This window comes from Lepisma saccharinum, chromosome 1 (assembly GCF_977018435.1).
Source record: "Lepisma saccharinum chromosome 1, izLepSacc3.1, whole genome shotgun sequence".
Classification (NCBI taxonomy): domain Eukaryota; kingdom Metazoa; phylum Arthropoda; class Insecta; order Zygentoma; family Lepismatidae; genus Lepisma; species Lepisma saccharinum.
Window position 1 is genome coordinate 26,360,493 of NC_139229.1, and position 23,267 is coordinate 26,383,759.

General features: G+C 38.7%; 1 protein-coding gene across 2 annotated transcripts in view; it reads right to left on the minus strand.

Moving 5' to 3' along the window:
• Positions 1-23,267, minus strand: part of Grasp65 (Golgi reassembly-stacking protein 2) — a 33,552-nt gene that overhangs the window by 887 nt on the left and 9,398 nt on the right. The window contains exons 4-6 of one of the 2 annotated variants that reach the window (XM_083129805.1): positions 21,151-21,368; positions 16,742-16,874; positions 7,500-7,765 (exon numbers count right to left, since the gene is read on the minus strand). In XM_083129805.1, coding sequence (XP_082985931.1) covers positions 7,500-7,765; positions 16,742-16,874; positions 21,151-21,368 — 617 coding nt within the window. The remainder of the gene's footprint in view (positions 1-7,499; positions 7,766-16,741; positions 16,875-21,150; positions 21,369-23,267) is intronic. The other variant, XM_083129796.1, reaches the window with a different exon arrangement.

The window sequence follows — 23,267 nt, forward strand, 5'->3', positions numbered from 1 at the left end:
TATGGGATTTTGCACTGACCAAATTCACCTCTTATGAAATTATTCCCCTTGTCTTAACACTAAAAGTGACAGTTTAGCACCAAGTGATGTGCTAGCAATGAAGTGTTCATTTATTTCAATATCGTCAGAATGGGTAATTATCCAGACTGGTAATTATTGTAAAAGCATAAAGGTAAAGGTGCATAGCACCATGCCATGAAGGCGTATAGGGGGTGTGGGGGTAACACCCCACACTTTCTTGATCCGGTCGTGAGTGGAGGTGATGTGATCAGCATCACGCCCCTGACCACCTTTACCCCCTAGGGTTTCCCCCAGGTACCCATGTTATTCGACGCTGGGTGGGCGTCGGGGCCACTTCCATCGTTAGAAAAGTTCCCGGATTTGAACCGGCCGGGGATCGAACCCGGGATCTTCAGCATGGTAGTCAGACGCGTTACCGACTGAGCCACCACATGGAAAACAAAATTTTCTCAACGATAATTACCAGTCTGGATTGAGTACAAAATAAAAAAAAGTAAATAAAAGCATTAATTGTGAATAGTATTCTCGTGTTTTGTTTCTGGAAGGGTATATGTTTTCTAATAAACAAACTCTTTGCTACACATATTTTTTGTTGAAGATAACAAGCAGGCCAGTAACTCAGCCCCCCCCCCCCCCAGCACTGACATCAGCCCTCCTTGACATTAGGTCAAACTATTTTCAATAATTTGTTTGCAGTGAAGAGTGAAAATGTAGACAGCTCACAACTTTAAGGATATATCCACAGAACGTGAACAGCAGCTATTACATTTGCTCATCTTGTTTATGAGCAGAAGTCTTAGTAGCTGCAAGTATTTAGAAGATTATCTAAACTTTGTAAGTTCTTTCACAGGGTAGTTTCTTTATGTGTACCTTCACTGCCCCTGTTGCGGCCTCCATCACAAATCTGTGACTTTGATTTCATCATGCAAATTTCCTTCATATCTGCATCAAAGGTCAACAGCTCCCAAGTTTTGGGAACTAAGGGGATTTTCATTGCTTTGGACATGGGTGAAATGTACTGTAGGCAATGCGATTGAATATTGTGCTTTCTTTTGTGTGTACATATCTGTATCATCTAAATTAGTTTTGAGTGGGATGATTTCAGTATCAGTCAATAAAGACTTCAAGAGATGGTTTAAAAAATGTAGTATCTGTACGGGATTTATAAATTTTATATAAGTTAATGACCCCCCTCCCCACACACACACATCTTCATTAATTTTTTTAAAAAATGGACTTGGTTTACAAAGCCCCCCTGATAATCCGTGAGCCCCCCTGGAGATCAATTCTAGCTACGGGCCTGATAAAAAGTGGATAATTAATATAACACATGGATAATTAAATATGCAAATCTATGAACAATGATGAGAAAATTTTAAAAAAGTATCATGAAAGAATAATTTTCATAAATAAAATTGTAAAAACATGGAAAGGGCCATTTCTCCAAAAAATGCAACAAAACTTTATTTCTTTAAATTATGAAGTAAAATGCAATAAATAGTTACTTGAGATAACAGAAAAGGTAGGGTCAATTGAATGAGAATGAAACCCAGAACCTTCAGCACGTGAAACTTGCTACGACGGGGCCACTGGGACGCAAACAATATCATCGCCTCATGAGACGCACTTGGAAAGATTCAAAAGTTTGAAGTGCCTTTTCTCATAAATGGCTAGCTAGTGCATGCTAGTACCTGGGCATATCAATATGTACAGGGTGTCATTTTAATGGCACCCACGGACCACAGAAACGTATAGAAGACATCAAAACAAACAACTTTCCTCAGTAACATTTTTCTCGTTGGTGCATCATTTTGGTGCTACAGTCATTCAAAAAAGCCTGGTTTGCCACCTGAATGCTGGCAACCACACACAACATTTGATTGCATTTGTGACGTCATATCCCGTCGTAAAGCGATGCATTCCAGGGTTGCCAGCAACACACATATTCTGTGAAAAATGGTATAGCTACAATCAGCCACGTTATGTGCCGTAAAACAAAACGAGAAAACACATTCTGTAACCTGACAGGAAGTAAACAAACCATACGAAAAAGGGTAGAAAGAAAATAGAATTCAAGTGGAAGTGGTCATATCGAATTTTGTCTCAGCTTATGTGTCAAATAATTGCAAATCTAGTTACCAAGTTGGCATCTACAATTTAGTCTATCCACTTCTACCTTCTGATACTAGTTGTCTGTGACACACTGAACACATGACAAAATAGAAATGAAAGAATTCAAAATTCTAAAGGTAAGCAACACATAATATAATGTATATTCAGGACGTTATGAGGCGAGTGGCAAAAATGGTTGAAAATTCAGGGATATAAGTAGTAGTAATACAAACTCTCCGACGTGATAACTGTGTTTATCTATGCACCGGATACACACGTAATAGTTTGCAACTGTGAACAGGGCAGTATATTCGCTACCGATTCATCATTAGATTGTTACTGTGGTTGTACGTGTTTTAGCCGTAATGTAACAACGCGAACCTCGGATACTTCCGTTATCAGCACAAAAGTACCAAAAGGCATCTGGACACAAACCTGTAGATATCAACCTTGCAATGAGATTTTAAAATTTATTGTTGTTGATATTTGACATGTAGGCTGAGCTAAAATCCGATATTGACACTTCATTTTGAATACGATTTTACCACTTCTCATATCGTTGGTTCATTTCCCCCTTTCCCTGAGATGGCTGCTGATCTTCTGGCTGGTAGGCTATGATGTTCGGTCTACTGGACGCGTTTCTCGCTTGGTTTTACAGCTAATAATGTGGTTGGTAGTTTGTTATTTTCACAAAATTTGTGTGTTCCTTGCAACCCTGCAGTGTGCTTTTTCCCTGCAGGAAATGACGTCAGAGATACAAATAATGTTGTGTTGGGTTCCCAGCATCCAGGTGGCAAAACTGTCTTTTTGAACGGCTGTTAGCGTGGAATCGATGCACCAACGAGAAAAATGTTACTGAGAAAAGTTGTTTGTTTTGATGTCCTCTATAGGTTTCCGTGATTGCCATTAAAATGACACCCTGTATACGGTACCCTACCACTACAAGAAGGCCCATCCCGAACTCAGTTGCCCAAGCTGTGCCCTCTCCTTGTTAGATTGATTTGCTTTTCTAGCAGAAGATAATAGGTTTCAACTCTTGACCTGAACAGATCAATTCATAGGGTATCATTTGACAGCTCCTATTGACTTTGCAAAGCTTGACCAGTTCCCAACAATCTGCAGATGTTTCCGGTCAGGCTGGTTTGATCCATTGTGTGGGTCTTCCCAAGTAAGGCTCATCTTAGATGTTGGTCTTCCCATCTCTAAAATGTTCTAGCCATCTTTCAGCCTAACCTAACCATGGCCATCCACAGCACGAGTTTTTCTGCATGTGCAGAAAGGCCTTTTCCCAACAATGCAATAAATCCCATATTGCAAATTTTTCAAGCATTTCTATTTACCTGTAAAATTTGCAAAAGTAGCGATACAAGGTTCTTTACTGTTAAAAACTAAAATAGAGTATTCAATTTGTATGCATGAGCACTAAAAATGTGACCATGAAAAAAGACTCGACAATTCTGACGCTACTTATGAGACAACCTAATACACTCCTCACAAAAACTTTGGAATATTATTATGTTAGGCAATAAGTGATAGGCACCGTGGCACATGTCCAGCAGACAGATACCATGTGTTGTTGCATTCCAAGGCCTTGTCTATCACCTGTTGTCTAATGTAACAACATTCCAAACTTTTTATGAGGGGTGTATAATGTACAATCCAGGATTTTATTTACAAAATGTCATGACTTTTTCAAAATTTCTATATGTAACCACTTTTTCTGTTAACAATCAGCATCACTTTTTTCGCTATTGTGTGGGTTGAGGTACACATTTATTTCAATCCTGCCAAAATTCTCACATGAAAAAAAAGAGAACAGGTGGAGAATTAACTACTTGTGGAGAATTAAATCTTTTCACTAATCATGTCAATGGTAGTGCATTTTTTGTACCAGCCAGTTCTAAGACAAAGATGAGGATGAAGGGACGATCACAAACATATATGGATGATGCAACACGAGCCCCACAGAGGTCATGAGTCCAGACGTCAGTGTCTCACTAGTCTGCAAAATGCATTCCAGGCTGTACTATGTGGAAGGGAGGTTGACAACTCGGTGTATTGGAAAGGGTCACCGCTTGCAGTTAAGGAAAAGAACAGTTAAGCAATACTGAACTCGCACTTTAAAGAAAGAGTCAAGTGTCTTCTCAAGGCTCAACTAACCCCCCCAGCTAACATTTTCCACTTCCAGCATCGATTTATACAGAAGATCAGATTATTAAAAATTCAATGTAGTAAAAATTAATACTTTTTGACACCAGGCAACATAAATCTCAATCTGGTTTGGCTCTTTCTGCTCATGAAGTATCTAATAAAATGGACTAATTATTTTACTGAACATTAGCCCTACATATAGGCCTTTGGTCACGTCTTGTGCACTCGCTGACGTGATCTTTAGGCATGTTATGTGCACTCTCATGTTATACGATATAGCAATGCTTTGCTTCATGTTGAAAATACCTTCCTTCGGAAATATGGGGACTATGTTTATTTCCATGTGGGCTGCGCTTCTTCCCTCCCCAGCCAGGGACCAGGACAAAGGAATGCGAGAAGTGACAAAGGAGCCCTGTATCCCTTCGACTGGACACTGTGCATCGCCACTGAACTAATTTAGGTAACATGTGGCAGAAACTGGAGGATCCAGAGAATGACCATGATATGCTTTTCCCATAGTTTGGTCAAAACAACAATGATTTCATTGGGCCAAGGGGTTCTTCCAAAACCTACAGCTTTTGGAAATTGTTTGAAGACAGGACAGTACAACAAGGCTCGAAATAAACAGTTCTCATCAAGATTTTTTTACCGGACAGAGTATGCGTCAAGAACACGAGAGTGCGCCAGGAACTTATACGGTAGTGTGTGTGCAAGAGAGTTCAAATCCCGGAGTTGTACAAGCGTGTGTGGTAAAAAGTGGCAGTTTTATTAAGGTGTGAAGGGCTTGTAAACTGGCGTGAGTTTCGGTTTATATGTGTGACAAGTGTATCCTTTTTATGTAAGTATGCTAGGTTGAGTTGTTCATTAATTAAATATGTTAAAAATCTATAAATTGTTTCCCTCATGTAGAAGAGGTAGAAATTATGATCTGATCATCGTAAGAGAAATGGGTAAGCAAGACCAGTTGCAGTAAAGGTTGAGCTCTAGGCTTATACATTCCCCTAACTTTCCTGGCCGAATCCATGTAACCGATCGTTCAAATCTGTTGTAAAGATGGGGTTCCTCAATGCTTTTACGTAATGCCTATGATTTGATTTGCTTAATTTTACTTCGCCCATTGTGACACTTTTAGTTAATTTGCGAAGATGGGGATGAGTGATGATGTGATGAAATTGATGAATGGACATTAACAAACATCCATGTCCAGGCCTGGATTAGAACCTGGAACCCATGGCATCGTAGCACGATGTGCTAACCACTCCACTACAGGGGCCGGCTTAATGTCTTTGAAATTGTCAGCATGTAGTTGTAATGGTAGAACCAGTACATGACCCTTTTCTTTATTAAATGTTGGTATATGTTCATTAATGTTATTTTTATGGGTTGGTGCAGCGTGCAGTTTCTAATGTAAGCAACTATAGAGCTGGCCTACGTGTCTGGGAAGGCCAGTTTTCTTCAGAAGGCGGGTAGTTAAAAACTTGTCCTTTCAAAACATGGAAGGGTGAAAAAAAAGAAGTCCTTTACTGGCTCTTTTCGAATCACCTATATAATGGATTCTATCGAGTAGCGGGGGTTGGCATTTTTTCGTTGCTTGGGCAAGAGGAGAGACGTAGGAAAGTTCTCTCGGTGCCGGTAGTGGCTGTGGCGAGTCTACAAGACTAGCGGTCACGGGTCAACCATTTTCATGGAGATAGTACTGATGGTCTCGACCAATGTACAAATCTCGTTTGCACCCAAGTTTTCATTTTGTATTAAAGAAACTGCATTTTTAGTAGTGGCTGTGGCTAGTCTAGAAGGCTAGCGGTCACTGGGTAACCATATTTAAATAGAGATAGTTCTGATGGTCTAGGCGAACGAATGAATCTCTATTCTATATATCGCATTTCAACTAATTTGGATCATGTGGAGGGGGTTGCCTTTGTAATTCATCTATACATATTTAAGCAAGAAATAAATAGTGTTCATATATGAAGGGCCAGGGGGAAAAACGATGAATGTCGATTTTCGCCCATTTTGAGATCGCAACGCCATCTGATAGTTCAGAAGCTGTACTATAAGAATGAGAACGGCCTTGGTTGGGAAACGATGAGAAGTGCCTGAAAAACGCATTATTATTTTGGCATATATTAACGTTCTTATGGAAAGAAATACTTTGTTTTTCATTTCCTGGCAAATTGTCTCGAATGAACATTCATCGTTTTTCACCCTGGCCCTTCATATATTTAACGGAACATCTGGACTATCTATTATAAGAAAAATAAGAAAGAACTGAGATTCCCCTATATCCATGGTACAGAATAATAACAAGAAACATGTATGGTAGTTATTCTAAGATGTGTTTTTTCCGAATGAACCGTATTGTTAGTTTTTTTATGTTTTTGCATCTTATTCGCCTGTGGCAGTATCGGAACAAGTAACTGGTAGAGCCAAGATAGGTTACTGTCGAACAGAAGGAAAAAGGAGCAAAACATAGTATTGGAGGAAGGGTAGCAAGTGAGTACGTTCCCTAATTTGTAAAGTTTAGAACCTAGCTTTATGTTTTGTGTGTACGTGCTCTAATTGTGTACAAATACTGAAAATATTTTCTTAATAATAAACTGGGTAAGTACTGTCTGTTTCAAAATAGTTCGATGTTTTATATACACAAATTAAATAGAGTCAAACTAAATTGGAAAAACAAGATTTACTTGATTTGTAATTCTTACATTTTTAAAAATAATTAATTGCTTTCCTTCATTCTCCGCAACAAATTCAGACGCTCATATTTTGAAATAAAAAAATTCAAGTATAATTCACTTACCATAGTTTTTGGGCTGGAAATAACCTTTTTTTAAGTTCCCTAGCAATGTCTGATTCCATTGTCAACATCAAACATGGCAAACAGGAAAGTATTGTTACAATAGCCAGGATGTAGCTATTGTCATATTTTGAGTACTAAGTTGTATATAAATGCTTGCATAATCTCTGGACTGAATCTTATGTAGATGTCACTTTCTTTGAAGCAAGTTTTCTAACTAGTAATTGTTTCATCTGTATGATATGGATCTGTGAGAATAATCTGTGAGGATTTTCTTGCTCCTGGAAACAGACATTGCTAGGGATGTCAAAACATGGTATTTTCACCCTTGAAAAGAAGGTAAGTGAGCGATTTTTGAATTTTCTGTCTTTTGGGACATGTTTAGCATAGTAAGACCTTGGTTCAAAATGTCTCTCACTTACTTGCTGCGATTGCTGCCACTGAATTAGCAACAGACGGAACGACTCCCGTCGCGGTGGCGATTGTTTCAATTCCACTCCTAGGAGGCAAGGGTGTTGCCAGCGGTGCTGAAGCTACAGGGGGCATGACAGTAGAAGAGACTGTAGTCGTTGCACCCATCATTGCTGGATGAGGTGGAGCGATGGCCCCACCATCTGATGGATGGAGATTAAGATTTGCCATATTGGATGTAATATCATTAACAGTGTTGCTTGTCAGAGGAACCTGTGAAAATACAAAAGTAAATCATTACTTCATATAATTATTAATGGAACCACTGTGTTCAGAGGCGAGTATTTATAGCAATAAGTAATACAGGAACATACAGCCCAAATTATATCATATTTTGGTTTTTTGAGGATAACTTATTTGAGTAGACTTCAATTCATCTGCTAATTTCGACATATTATTAGTGAGGTATATCACACAGTTGAAACAGGTATACAGCATCCAAAACTCATTTTCAAATTTTACAGAATTTATTTTGTCATTTTGGGCAAAGCAGAAAAAAACTTGTCATCATTATTACACTCAAAATTAGCCTACTATGTCTACTCTGCTGTGCTCTAACAACTTGAACGTGAACAATTAGTTAATACTTCGTAGGAAATCCCTTGCTATCAATCACAGCCTGACATCTACGTGGCATAGAATCGAGGAGAGTATCGATGACAGACTGGTCAATCTTCTCCCACTCATCTTTCAGCTGTCTGAACTTCTCATCCACAGAAGTGGCTCTGGTGCCTCGGAGACGTCGGCTGAGCTCCTTCCAGAGGTGTTCTATGGGGTTCAGATTGGGACTCTGGCTGGGTCACTCCATAACTGGCACTCTGCACTGTGCAAACCACCCCGTGTCATCCTTCGATCGGTGCTTAGGCCATATTCTGCCCATGCTGGGACGTGCCCACGGCAGCATGATATTTTCCAGGATGTTCTTATAGACATGCCGATCCATGATTCCATTGATGCGCTCCAGGGGGCCAGTGCCGAGTGAAGAGAAGCATCCCCACACCATGACCGATCCACCACTGTGCTTGACTGTAGGAAGCTGATACTTATGGTGCAATCTGGTACCTGTATGATGCCGTACCCACTGTATGCCGTCAGTGCTGAACAGTAGATACTTCGATTCGTCACTCCAGATGATGGTATTCCACTCACGACGTGTTCAGTTCAGATGTGCCTTGGCCCACTCGACACGTGCCTTGTTATTCTTCTCGGAGACAAGCGGTTTCTTAACTGGCCGACGTCCAATCAGTCCGGCAGCATTCAGCCTCTTCTGTATCGTCTGTATGGATGACTGGCGATGTTCTGGACTCGCTAGTTCCCGTCCAATATCCACTGCAGTAAGTCGGGGATTCTACCAAGACAAGCACAGTATATTCCTATCTGTGACATGGTCTGTGATGCGTGGTCTCCCAGTCTTCTCCTTCTTCAAGTATCCTCCCTGGACCCGCCACCACTTCAGAAGTTTGCTCACAGCTGACTGGCTGATCGAAAACTGCTCTGCCAGCTTCTTCAGAGTCCTCCCTTGGCGATGGCCTACCACAATCACATCTTGTTGCGCCTTGATGAGATCGAGCACTTGCTTTGTTTTATCCATCACTGAAATGATTATTATAATACATTTCAACAAAACAATTACAGATTGTGATAGAAAAACACATCTCTAAAATGAAGATTCAAAAAATACAGAAAATCGCCGAAATAATCACTTCTGCTTTTTACCATTGCACACCACGCTGGGCTACGGTAACATAATAGACAGTTCAAAGTGCTGTGAAAATTTCATACGGATCGGATAAGTCCCCAAAAAGTTATCCTCAGAAAACCTGAATATGATATAATTTGGGCAGGTACTGTAGTATAGATTTACAGCTATTTTTGATTTCTAAGTAACTACTACTACTCACTAAATGGATTTCAGGGCATGAGGAACAATTTCACAATAAGTGTGCATATAGGGCTAGGCCAATAACTATACTGATGCTGGGACTCTTACAGATTACCACTGGCACCGATGCCTGAAAACAGTAATAATTAAAAGTTGTTCAAAATATTGATTAATGTTAGCATTGCACTACAATTGTAAGCATCAATTTACCATTCTGAAGAATATATTAAACTGCCAAGTAATCACAAAATAGTTTTTCCACACAATATTAGTACAAATTTAACGGAGACTTCAAATTTTGTATAATTTCCAGGATAATTAGACTTCACGAAAGTATCAGTAAATAAATCCAACTGATACTTTCCGATAACGATACATAGGCATCACAATCAGCTCAGCTCTAGTACACGTTTATTTCAATTCTATCAAAATGCTACAGAATATGAAACAGAACTTCCCATGTATCTTAGATCAGTGGTTCTTACAAGGTGTGGCAGAAAAGTAATGAGACTGGCAACACTGCACACAAATAGACAACGCTGCTGCCTTCCCCTTCATATGGCAGTTAGGCTAACCCCTGCCGTTGACTCATTACAAGTTTGAACTTGCTACAGTTGCTATGTGATTGTTGAGAGCATCTGCAGTGAAGTTGTGTTTGTGAGGTGTGTTACGAAAATGGACTGGCAAAAAATTTGAGCAACATTTTCAAATTTTGTGTAAAGCTTGGCTATTTTGCTACTGTCACTTATAAAAAAATACCAAAGGCTTATGGAGAACATTCCCTATCGAGGGAACAAGTGTTCAGATGGCACAAGTCCTTTTTAGGAGGTTGAGAACAAGTGGAAGACAAACCTCGTGCAAGAAGACCTTCAACCTCAAAAAGGACGACAAAGTGGAAAGAGTGAAGTCTCATGTTAGGTCAGATTGTCGATTGACGTTGAGAATGTTCAGTAGTTAAATTTGAACTGGTTTACCATCCATCAAATTTTAGCACTTGGATGATGCAACAATGACCCATGTCACACAGCAGTCTCCATCAATGAATTTTTGGCAGAAAAAAGCATTCCTGTGGTTCCTCAAGCCCCGTGACTTCTTTTTATTCACCTGGCTCAGAAACCACTCAAATGCTTCATTTCTACGCCCATATACGTTGTACAATTTCAATTAGTTTTGAAAAATACGTTGAAAATTTATGAAAAATAAGTTGAAACTTGTTGAAAAACACGTTAAAAATTTTGTGAATGGTGAGTTCATTTTTTTTAGTTCCTTCATTATATGGTAAGGTTTTAATTATTTTTAGAATAATATTTTTGTGCATTTGCTTCAAGAGTCTAAGCTTGTAATTCTGAGACACTTCTTTTATTTTTAAAGTTTATTCTCTTTAATAGCTAATAAAAATGTCCGAAATGGGCATGTTTGCGTTCATATATATTTCACCTGATTTCCAGTAAATGTTAGTGTAATTCAACATTGAATTGCATCAGTAATTCTTGTAAATACCGTTGGTTTTGATAGGGTGGCACCGAGTGCAGCACGTGGGGCATTTGTGATATAAGAACATGGGTGACGAAGGGTTTAAATATCCTGTGCTGTTGAAGGACCCAGGACTTAAACTAATCAAGTGCAGCAAAAATTGATTCAAATTTGGTCAACAAGTATCCTAATACTTTATTGTACTAATAATAATACTGAACAATGAACAATGCTAGTCTCTTACAGGTATCTAAATGAAAGACATCAAGGTCACTTTGTTATGTCAAGCTTTGTTCAGTAGAGCAAAATAGAGGATATGAAAACTCATTCTATACCAAAGTGGCTTATCCTGAAAGTGTGAATGTTGTAAGCATGTGACTTTTAGCGACTTGTTATGTTACTAAGGTGGGACCAAAGTAATATTTTACAGTTTTACTGAGGAAAATATCTGAACTATGAGGTCCAGAAAAACTTGAAACATGGAAAGTTTATAGGTGATGGTCTGTATTTCTGCGTAGCAAATTTAATTGGTTAATTTCGAAGAAAGGTTAATTAATGAAGGTTTTGGCATCTGCGATGGAGATGGTAGTGTGTCACCCAGATGGTGGTGGTTCAAATTCTTCCCAACCTCTCAGGACTGGTGGGTGCTTCTGGCTATGCTTTCTGTAGGCAGTTGAGATTTCTGTAGTCTGGTGATGATTGGCATGCTGGACTGATTACTGTGTTGTGCTACTTAGCACAGCCTGCTTCCCTTGGGCAAGTAATAGGGGGTTGTAAGCGAGGTCTGTGTGTGTTCTGGCTGTCTGGGATTTTGCTAAGTAGGGGTGTCAGGTTGGGTGTCCTTGCCCTTGGTTTCTGCTGGATGATGGCATGTGTCTCTTTGATGATGGGAGTCATTTGGGTGAAGTATGGATTTGGAGGAGATTGAATGGTTTGTGGCATTGAGGTGTTGTGAGAGGCCTGATCTTGGTGATTTTTGTAGAAATTAGATCTGGAATCGCCTAACTGTCATTCGCAAGCTACCAGTAGCCTGTGCAGATAGAAACTTCGGCTATGCCTCATCTTTAAATTGATAGCTCTTCCACCAAACGCAGCTGATAGCTCCGTAAAAATTTTAGAAGTAAAAATAAAGGGAATCCTCCAACACACAAGAAGCATTCCCAGCATCACACGCATCTAAATGCTGGAATTGATGATCACTCGCTTACCCATAAAAATTACGAATTTTATGGCACAAGTCAGGGGGAAAAAACATCTGTTATTTTCCAGTCATGTCGATCCTTATGGTCTCAGAAATACCAAAGCTATAAAGATAAATTTTGGTAGACTGGTGGGCCAAAAAAAGAATTAATGCAATGAAAATTAACTCAATTGACTCATCTGACTGTAAGAGACAACAAGTAACTTAATTTTCAATACGTCTGGAACTAGTTGAAAGCCATTTTTTTTTATTGCTCCATTCATCTATTAACCCATCAGGTCCCAGTGATCTCATATGAGATCACCTAACAAAACTGACATTTTAGTAAATATTTTGCAATAATTTTTTATAAATGCTCTTTCATATCTTTTTCAAAGGTCCATGAATTGTGTATAATGTAAATATAATTTACTAGTTTCTACTAAGACAATGATTTTTAGTGTTCAAAAATTTCATTCTATTAAGTTTCACAGAAGGGTTACCGAGAATTTTTGTTATTCATTGTTAATGTGGTATACTGACGTATTTCTGCTTTTATTTTATCATCAGTAGTTTGAAGTATATATAAAGCAATTTTGGTCATTCTATATTAAAAACATCCTAGATATTTCCTCGCCAAGAAAACGGTGATCTCATATGAGATCACTGGGACTTCGACATTTCGGAACTGGCAACAATGATGTTTGGTTTATCATACTCCGCAGTTGTTTTCGTCGAACGATTAGCAACACGTACTGCTGCGTTTATGTACACAGCCAGCTGTTGCATTTATTGTTGGTGATTGTTCGAAGAACAATGTCGTGTTTTTCGCACATACAAGCATGTACAATTGACGAAATAAGGGCTATCCTAAGTGATCTTAGTGAAAACGAATCAGTTAGTGATACCGAAGTTGTCGTTCTTCCGCCGGACAAAGTAGATTGTCTTACTGATGAAGATGAAGGTGACGATGATGAGATTGGTGCAGCTAATGTCAGTGAGGTGCCAGGGCCACTAGAAGTGTGTTATACCCATACTGTTAACAGAGATCATGCTGGTACGTGCAATGAAGAAGAGGAAGTCAATGAAGATGGTTCTAATGCAGTTTTAGGGGATCCAGTTCAATCATTATACCTAGATGGCTCAACTGTTGAAAATGACGCAGTGCAAGTGAAGAAGAGGAAATGCGTTGACACCCTAACCTGTGCGAAGTGGAGGAAGTGCAGCCCCAATTATAATGATTTGCCACGTAAATCTGATATTGCATCACAGAAGGAGGCTGCATTAGTATCTCAGTGTAAGAATTTGTCTCCTGTAGAAATGTTTGAACTTTTTTTTTCTCCTGACTTGTTTGATCATATCGTACGTGAGACTGTCAAATATGCAACAACGTTTAAAAATGATACCGGTTTTGAGTGTAGTGTAGAAGAAATGAAGGTCTTCTTTGGCATTTTGTTATTTACAGGCTACCATAAGCTCCCAAACTTGAAACATTATTGGAGTGAGAAAGAAGACTTAGGCATTCCGTTGATTAGGGAAAGCACGACTCGTAATCGTTTTCAGAAATTGAAATCTGTTGTGCACTTCAATGAAAACAGCAAACTAAGTGAAGAGACAAATAAAAGAAATAATGACAGACTGACAAATCAAAGAACTGTTGACAAATCTTTTAAAATACGTCCCCTGCAAGACATACTGAACCGAAATTTCAGGCAGTTCGGTGTCTTTCAGGCTAAATTGTCCATAGACGAAATGATTGTAAAATATTTTGGGCACAACACGCTGAAGCAATTTATAAAAGGAAAACCTGTGCGTTTTGGATACAAATTGTGGGCAATATGTGGTTGAAATGGGTACTGCTATAACTTTGAACTTTACCAAGGACGAAGAGACAATTATGATAAAACTCCTCTTGGACCAAGTGTTGTGGAGTCACTCTTGCTTACTACCATTGATGAACCAGAAGGGTATGAAGTCTATTTTGATAATTTCTTTACAACATTTCCACTTCTGATTGAGTTAAAAGAAATAGGATTCCGAGCAAGTTGTACAGTTAGGGAGCAACAGATGCACAAGTGCCCAATTACAAATGTTAACGATATGAAGAAGATGAAACGTGGGGATTTTGATTATCGTTTCGACAAGAACAATGACATTTTGGTTGTCAGGTGGAATGACAACAGTCCAGTTACTGTTGCCACAAACTTTGATACAGTGGAACCACTTGGTAATGTAGTTCGATATTCCAGGAAAGAGAAGCAAAGGATTACTGTGCGCCAGCCAAAACTAATCCGGAGTTACAACAAGGGAATGGGAGGGGTGGACCTCCATGACTGGTTGTGTGCAAAACATGCAGTAAGTGTTCGAGGGAAAAAATGGTACTGGCCTCTCGTGATTAGAGCTCTGGATATGGCAGTGGTAAACAGCTGGCTTATATATAGAACTGTTAACAAAAAAGAAATTTCGCTTTTGGAATTTCGCAGGCAAGTGACATTGGCTCTTATAAAGCAACACCGCCCAATCGCTCTGTCATCAAGAGTCACTTCCAGGCTGGTTTCTCTAGCAGAAATATGCTTCGACAAGAAGGACCATTTGCTGACGAGAAGAGATCAACAACGACGATGCCAGAGGCAAGGTTGTTCTGGACGACCTCGTACTTATTGCATGAAGTGTAATGTTACCCTATGCGTGGAATGCAATGTGCCATATCATACCAAGTTGTAGACGTTTCAGTGAAGCTGGAAAATTTATTTGATATTATTTCTAAAATGAATCTAATGTGTTAATTTACTTTGTCATAGATATACTGTATTGTATGACTTGTATTATTTTAAGACTTCAAATTACATCAAATATTGGGTAGATGAGGTATGAAAAATAACATTATAATATTCTTTTGTTACTATTCCAATTATTAATACCATAAATGTGCTACTAATTTGAATAAAATAAAAACAATAAAATTCTAAAATGCATAAAATAAAATTAATCTAAGTTGTCCTTTTGTAACAGCACGCATGCGCGCGCGCGCATACTCACACACACGCACGAACGCACGCACACACCCCTACACGTGCGCACACACATACCCACACACTGTATATTATGCATAAAAATCAAATGTCAATATATATATATTGTGTTAAATTTTCTATTTCTCATGTTTAACTTTAACCCCGAAGTCCCAGTGATCTCATATGAGATCACCTACTCCCTAGGGAATAACGCATGACAAACAAAAAATTTCGATTAGGTAGCTCATATTCCATCTTCAGAAGTATATATACAAAAATAAATTAAAATCCAAGCAAAAAAAGTTCTCTGGGACTTCATGGGTTAAGAAGAATTTCATTCCATGAACCAAGAAGTTATCATAAAAAAATCCAATCCACCCTTCATTCCTTGGCATGTATTTTCAAATGTGAGAAGTAGCTCCATGATTTAGGAGTTTGGTAGTCACTGACAGTCTCCACACTAGACTATCAGTGATGGAATCAAAGCTGGGGTTCAAGGGATACAGAGGAAAAACAGCGTATATTATCTGTAACAATATTTTTGAAATTAAGTGTACATGAACATTTGTTAATACAGTTTTACAAGTGTTTTATATTCAGTTCAATAATATCTTATCTTTCTATTTACCCATTTGACAAAGAGTAAAATTATATATTTAACTTGTAATGTATATTTCACAGTGAACCATTATATTAACCAGAACTGTGCAGAGATATTTCACCTATTAGAAAACACAATGATCCTCATGTTGGCTTGTTTGCCGAGTACATTAAACAGTCAACTTTAAGGCCACCAAATGTCCCAGCCTGGGCATGTTGTTACTGTCCCTTTATCACTTTCATCATAGCCAAGTGACAGAAAAACGATGCTAAATGATAACAGATATCTAAACATCCTTATGCATATTTTAGAATTAGCATATCTCATTCCCACTGAGTATTGTTAGATGTTACTGGATAAATCCTAAACTTGCTCCTATCATATTATAATTCCAAAATGTGTAATGTAGTCATCTTGTATTTTGTATTTGTACTTTTATTTAGCATTTGCTTTTCTGCCACTTTTGGCTAATACCAAACATGAGGATGAGTGAAGACAGTGGCGTATGCCGAGTCTAAAATCTGGGCTATATCACTATGACACCTGGTCCTAGGCTATGGAGGAAGGGAGGAGACTAGACTCATCAAGGAACCCACGTTGCCATCTCAACGGTAGTCGGGTTGCAAACTTATAAAAATTCAGGTTGCCAACTTCAGAATCGCCAGTATCTTCTATTTCAAATCAGCTTAATTCACACAGTTTCTAAGAGATTTCTCTTCAGTATTCTACTTTCTAGGCTTCAGGCTTCACAGATAGTGATGATTAGATGAAATTGATGAAGACACACTCAAAATGGGACTCAAATGCAGAAACTTCAGTGACGATACCGAAAATCAGCCACCAATGTGCTTCCATACTTGTTAACTTGTAAAATGCACTAGAAATACATAAGAATAAGACACTAAATGCAACTCTGTATACAACTTACGAACACTAAGAGAATGCTGCAGTTTGTATGTGTGAGACCAATGCTATTTTATACTCTCATAGGTGTAAGATGTATATCCATCACAGACATCTAACAATAAACAATACGTACTGAAGAAAATCCTTCACTAGCTGCTGTAGCTTGAGGTGGAGGTGGGATAGTCATTTTCTTTATTTCAAGGACTGAATCATGCTTCCGTACTGGGATTCTATGAAGATATCCATAGCCAATTCCACACCCTAAGCTGGAAAAAAGAATGAAAACATTAGGCAAGATTGAAAGTTAGGCTAAAATACTTGAAACCATGTTTCGGTTGTCAAGGAAATGCTATCATACCCTTTAAGTATGGGTGTATATTTAAAATTCTAATACCAGCAATTCAATATTTTTCTGGTGTTAATCTTGACGAAATTTGTGTTTTATGCTCTTACAAGCAAACATTAAGAAATATGTATTTATGTATGAAAAAATGGAAAAGATGTGGTTTCATATGAAATAAAAAGAGCTACCTGATAGCCTAATGGTTAGTGTTGGTTTGATTACCTGTGGGAGCTCCACAATTTTGGTGTTATACCAGCATTGTTACTACAATTGGGAAGCTACTTGAAATTAATAGTGGCAGACTTGCCTCAAAAGCCAGAAATGGGACACTATCCACTGACCACATATCGCCCAACAAAATGCCACTTTGCAGGCCTCGATCCTCAACAGGATGTTAGCACCACAGAATTTAGTTTCAACACAAAATAAAAAAATATATTTAGGATCTAGTTACCAAGATTAGAATTTGTAAGCTGGTTGCAAAAGTGTGCATGCATGCAGTCAGAGTTCTAGTAATCACATCTTTATACGCACAGGAGAAATTTCAGCGAAAAATGAAGGCTTGGCCAGGAATCAAACAAAGACAATTCCACACAGGTAAAACAGGAAAAAATCAGGCAAAACCAGGGTTGGATCAGTAGCTCGGTATGACCCAGATTTTAGTCCTGGTCAAGCCTGCATTTCCGGTTCAAATTTTCTACATTCAATCATTTGTATTTGTATCTTCCTTATTTTGAATTACTTATCTGTCTCTTTAATCTAATCTGGTGGAGGCACACAGTTGTTCAAATCCCACTTTCAACTGTTGGCCCAGTCTCGATTCGCCTATATGGGCATACAGTGGACTTGAAACAAAAACTCAAAAAAACTCTTTAGTCTAATCACAATCATGAGGTCATAGATGTTTCAATGAAATTGATGAAGATACTCACAAGCAAGATCTTAGAACCCTAAACCTCCAGTGAACTTTTGAGTCATTCACTCAACATGCTCTGCCAGAGGCAGCTTTGCATTCAGCCATTGTAGATAATAATACACTCACTAATAACATGATGAAGACAAATTATATGCAGACTTGTGCTCTTTTGATGTAGCTTTGACCACATCTTGTGTGCTTGCACAGGGCATACACAAAATAATGGTGTGTTTTCAAAAGTTACTAAAAAAGTTATTTCTCATGTTACACGGGCACAACATACACCGTCAGCGGCGGAAATTGTCAAAGTTTCTTATGCGTCAATTACACCCTGGTTTACATGACACACATCCACATGGTAATCAAACTCATCCCAGACTCGGCGTAGCATGTCCACTGTAATGGCCTGCAGTGCATGCGTCATCCTATCACGAAGTTCATGGATGGACACTGGCAATGGTGGTACATAACCTCTACCTTAAACAAGCCCCCAAAGAATTAAATCATATGGTGTAAGATCAGGCAAAAGGGGTGGCCAAGGGAGAAGGTTTTTGCTGCACATCCGATCCAGAGCTGTGGAAGAACACCACTGAGAAGCACTCATACATTCCTGCGACAGTGTTTGAAGTCTAGTCACTGACTTGGAGGGACTTCACTGAAACGCCTCACACACTCTTTCAATGTTGTCATTAGAACACGAGGTCGGCTAGGACTCTTGCCTTTTACACAAGCATCCAGTTTGCACAAACTGATGCTGACACCTGGTTGTCATTCTCGTGTAGTGTGCCTTTTTTAACCATGCACTAAACTCGTGCTGCACTGTAATCACAGATCTGGACTCCTCAAAATGGAGCACACAAAAAGCCTTCTTCTGCTGTGACGCCATCTTGGAAACCGACTCCGCAGCCTTCCAGTAAGCATGAGAAACTTGGACAGTTGCCGATGCTGATGGTGTATGTTGCACAGTCATGGATACATCTGCCTTGTAACGGTCTCATTGATTTGCTATGCGATTGTTACAATCCAGAAGTGTCCATGACTGTACCTGTGTAAGGTGAGAAATAAATTTGCTATCAACTTTTGTAATGTCTGTATGTAGTCGAGAAGGAAGTGATGCATGTGAGAAGTTAGATCGCAACCGATAGTATTAACAAATACTAAAAATATTATTGTGTATTTCTTAATAATAAACTGGGTGAATATTGTCAGTTTCACAATAGTTATATGTTTTATGCATTAATTCAATAGTGAGACTTAAGCAGATCTTCACAATTATTTCTTAATCTTTTCACACAATTCTGTTCCTTTCTTTGCAGGTGAGTGTTCACAAATGTAGAGAAAGAAGCTAACATCTTTTAAGAAAGGGTAAGTGTTACTTTCTGAAGCATTGCATCGCTCCCTATTTTCAAAATACTGGCGTTGTCCAACATGGCACTTTATATGGTTGCACAGCAGCATTCGATGAAATTTAGTGGTGATTACTTGACCAGGTGGACTGGGAGCATGCTTAAAAGGATTCACACCAGTTATCTTGTAACGCAAGTGTCACTCACAAGTAGAACTGAGCCAATACCTATATGTATAGCTTCTGCAAAGTGTAGACTGAAATTTATTTACCAATACCAGGCTAATACTTTTATGGTACTGTGTGCTGTCAAAACTGTTTCAGGGTCTTGGCAAGGCGGTTCAATTTATGGGAAGGCAATCCATTTTATTTTATTGTTCCCTGCTTGCTGGTGATAGCACACACACCAGTGCTCTAAACACAAAATATATTTTCTCTCACCCCTGGACAACCCACGAGTATATGATGCCCAGTGTGAGTGCAATTCGCATTACTAGAGTCACATAATTTTGGTAAATAAAAAAGCAAAATTTCGGGTTCTAAAGCGGTAAATAAAATAAAATTTCGGTGATATAGCAGTGAAAAATCGGATGAAAAGTGGTATATAAAAAGAAATTTTGGTTTTAAAACTGTGAAATAATCTTAAATTTGATTTAAAAACTACACTTATTACACAAAATTAACATTTCACTTGTAATAGCACATTTATGTAGTTCTCAGGGTATTAAGTTTATTTCTGTGTAAAGGAGCCCATTTGTGCTTCTGCAATATTAACAGCGGAATTAATAAATTTTCCGAAAATTGCATAACTCACAGGATAATTCAGACTTCAGAAGGTGTCGCGTTGGTAAATAAACCCTAAATTTCGTGTTTAAGAGTTTATTTCACATTTTGCAGTTCATTTCGCATTATTTCGTGACAAAACATAGTAGCAAAATGCATCTCGCACCTTTCAAAAACTAAAAAATTAACACTACAATGTGTGTTTTGAAATTTCGTTTTTTTGTCAAAAACGAAATATGTGTGCCCCTACGCATTACATTGGAAGATCAACCAAAGCCACAATAAACAAACAGCACTTGTCAGATGCTAAAAAATCACAGCCAACTACCAGCCTAGCAAGGCACCTCAAGTTCAACAAACACTAGGTCAAAAAAGTTTGTCAGGGATACACTGCACATGCTAATTGACACCAAAATCAAAGTAACATTCGCAATTACGCACTTTCATGAACTAAACACTGACAGCAGTCAGGCACATCACATTTGGTTCCCGCTACTGCAGAAACTAAAACCGAGCTTGTGCAGCAAACATAGCACACGAACTGGCTACAACACCACTTTCCTAATGGCAAGGAGGGTAACTGGAAGCCAGCTGAGCAGTGAAGAAACAAGTTGATGGAGGCAGGGGCTATCCAAATCAATGGAACCTTTAAAAGTAAGTCTCGTGGAAAAAGTAACTTGTTTGCATGTATTTATTATACAGGATGCATCATGGGAAGTGGACGATTTGAAAATACCTTATAACAAAAGACATGTATATTTAGTTTTTGATAAACTCCAAATGTGAAATAACAAACTTAATACTCTGATAACTCCATAAATGTGCTGTCAGAAATTAAGCATTTATTTTGCATAAGTATAGTTTCTAAATCCAATTTAGCATTATGTTCACCATTGTAACATCAAAATGTCATTTTACATGCTACTTTTGGTCCCGAAATGTACCTATTTATTTGTACAAATATCTTTATCTTCTATTCACCATACATATGTGGCCCTACTTATAACAGCTATCATGTGTCAACAATTGTGATTGGTGCTTCGTAACACAACACAGTCAAGTTTATAGAGAACAAATACTATTTTCAATTTTGTAATTTGTTATGAGATTAGATTAAGTTTATACATGTTACACACACTCTTACGACAAACATACCTTCCATCTCCTCCCCAGGATGAATTTGGTGTAATTGAAACTTCCCGGCACGAATCATTCTCTGTGTTATACACATACAATTTAAGAGGACGTCCCTCGTGGGCTTCAATTAAGGTGAACAAATCTTCACTTTCGTGCAGAACAGAGTCTGCACCAATAATATAGTCATCAAATGGGTATAAGCCAGCAATCTCTGCTGGCGACCGTGGATTTATTTCCTAGAAAGAAGATTGGGACACATGAAGACATTATTACTAACTTATTCATGGCGACATGCAATTTTTTAAACAGCATTTTATCTGCCCACCTTCCTTGTGGGTTTCAAAACAAATCCCTAGCATTGTTGAAATGAACAGGAATAAGATATGAGTTTTAGTTTAGCTCTCATTTAATAGCATATTAATTATTTATAAGCACATATACAGGGGATGGACAAAAATATGGAAACACCTGCAAAGAAAAGTCTGAATGCTGTAGCTAATAAGGTTCAAGACCGCCTTTAGCTTCCACAATAGCCTGTAGTCTCTGAGGAATGGACAAATACAAGACCTGGATGGTGGATAATGGGATCTTGCACTATTCTTCATGCAAAACATGGTCATAATCCTTCTCAGTGTCCGTCTGTCTCGGTCACGCAGTGTACATTTTCGTCCACGCAGGTGTTTATCTGATGATGTCTTTCCGGACACACTATTATGTCATCCTGATCTTGGATAGAGTCCCACTCGATACGCCAAATAGGCTACTTTGGTAACAGAGGTCCCTCCAAGGTGGACACCACAATTTGCCTTCTTTGAAACACTGTCAGCTCCAACATGATTCAGTATCAACTGCACTGCACGCTAGCTACAGTGCAACTGTCGACTCCTGCCAGTCCGACAGGGTCCTATCTCACGGCGCAAAACGAAAGAATGTCGCACCGCATCCAATTTTAAGTTGAAAAATCACGTCGATATCACCCATTTTTATGTCGTGGTTTTTCCATATATTTGTCCATCCCCTGTATATCTTGAGAAAGTGTAATGTGAAATAGGAACTATGTGCTTTCCACTTTGACAAGGATTTGTCTTCAAACCCCCAAGGCTAAAACATGCTCTTTCAATAAAAGCTATTCTATTCCACACTAAGCTACTAAGGATAGATACATCAGGAATTATTTCTTTTATATTACTGATATTACATTGCAATTTTGTATAATTCTTGAAACAGATCATGTCATATTGTCTTTGGGTCAAAATGTTTAGTAACTAGAAGAAAAGTGTCTAGTTTTGATCAGTGCTACTATGAAAATGACTGCACAGACAATCTGCAAGCATTTAAGAATATAAAGGACACCAGCTTCAGGATGAGCAGAATATTACACGTTGAAACTAGGTTCCTTGAACTTCAATTTGCATCTTATCACTTGCATATTCCCATTGGTACATCCTGCACCATGGGTTATGCAGTCTGAGGTGTCAGGCATTGGGCTACAGCATGCACACTAGTTCGAGTCTCCTGGCGGAAGCGTAACAACTTTTCTCCAGAGATTTCAGCCAGTGTATGGAACCAGTGGCCACCCACCATCATGAGGAAATTGGAGAGTTGCAAATGAGTAGCGTAACATGCTCATGGAAACCTACAACAACGACTGGGGATTTGTCATGCTGAACACACGTCAACTTGGATGATTGCCCACCTCTGCTGAGGCATGTGGGAGTGAAACTGGCAGTAGGTGGGTGGGCTCTAGGGTTGTTGTGCTACGGATTACTTATTCCCATTGGTTCAGCTATCTTACACTTTTTTTCCGTTTATCGCACTGATATTCACATCAACAAATTATACTAGTTAAGATATCCTCTTGGGATATTGACAAATCCAGCTATGAATTGACTTCACAATGTTACTGCATTTACCACAGTAAACCAAAATTTATCATGTATTAATATACACTAGCTGATTACCTGATGTTGTCTGGGTATTTATTAATCCCAATCTTCTACAAGTGGCCACGGTGGCTCGGTCGGTAACGCATCTGACTACCATGCTAAAGGTCCCGGTTTCGATCCCCGGCTGGTTCAAATCCGGGAACTTTTCTAACATTGGAAGCGGCTCTGGTGCCCACCCAGCGTCGAATG